General features: G+C 57.2%; 1 protein-coding gene across 1 annotated transcript in view; it reads right to left on the bottom strand.

The window, feature by feature from the left end:
• Positions 1–128: 128 nt before the first annotated feature.
• Positions 129–919, bottom strand: part of ACA1_225780 (karyogamyrelated protein) — a gene marked incomplete at both ends in the record, with an annotated part of 2141 nt that continues 1350 nt past the window's right edge. Inside the window, 4 exons of the mRNA XM_004346418.1 lie at positions 129–140; positions 194–436; positions 511–744; positions 826–885. Of these exons, the coding sequence (XP_004346468.1) occupies positions 129–140; positions 194–436; positions 511–744; positions 826–885 (549 nt within the window). The remainder of the gene's footprint in view (positions 141–193; positions 437–510; positions 745–825; positions 886–919) is intronic.

Genomic DNA, 919 nt, shown 5'->3' on the forward strand with positions numbered 1-919 from the left:
TCTCTTCGAAAGATCCCAGGCCGTGAGATAGTGCTGCGGCACTTCCGTCAGATCGCCCAGCAGACACCAGAGCTCGGGCGTTGGCTTGGCGTCCAAGCGCTCCATCACGACTTGTTCGGCCTAAGATATCAATCAGAGCTCTGTCGTCAGGGGCGTCGTGGCGCAAGTGCACGAATGTGCGGTGCACGCGTACCTTCTTGTCCTTGCCCATGACCCTGTAGCACGTGATGACGTTCTCCCACATTTCGAACTGTTCGAAGATCTGGAGTGCGCTCGCGGCCATACCCATAGAGAGGAAGCGCTCGCCGAGCTCCTTCTGCAGGGTCAATCGGCAGGGGAAGGCCAGGGCGAACAAGTAGCGGGACCGCTCCCTGATAACGTCGTGCAGCTCCTTCTTGAGATCCTTCTCCTCGTCGTAGAATTGTTCGACGAGAGTCTGGACGCAGAGCGTGGGCGGTCAGCACACAAAGGATGGGGCTAAATAGAGCGCGAGTCGGCAAACGACAGTACCTGCATCTGGAGAACGGCCCTGTCGGCGGTCTTGGTGCTTTCAAACTCCAGGCGCGACTTGAGCAACAGGCACGTGCTGTGCACCATCCAGTTGTTGGGGTTCTTTTGCACTCGCCTGACATAGGGGAACATCTCCTCGGTGGTGAGACCGTGTCGCGGGTTGTTGTTCTTGACGTCCAGGCACAACGAAAGCAAGATGCACTGGTCGAGCACATCCAAGTTCTCGTCTTGGTGCTACGTGTAGGCAGCAACAGCTGTTAGGTATCCGCATGCAGGAACAATACGCTGTGCTGTGATTGGATGGTCATTGATTACCTGCACCGGTCCCGTATACGAGGGCTCGGGAAGCAAGACCTCGTTCTGGTTCTCGATCTCCTGCGGGTGCGAGGAGGAGGAAGCTTGGCTGCTT

The sequence above is a fragment of the Acanthamoeba castellanii genome (assembly GCF_000313135.1).
Source record: "Acanthamoeba castellanii str. Neff unplaced genomic scaffold scf7180000084761, whole genome shotgun sequence".
NCBI classification, from domain to species: Eukaryota; Discosea; order Longamoebia; family Acanthamoebidae; genus Acanthamoeba; species Acanthamoeba castellanii.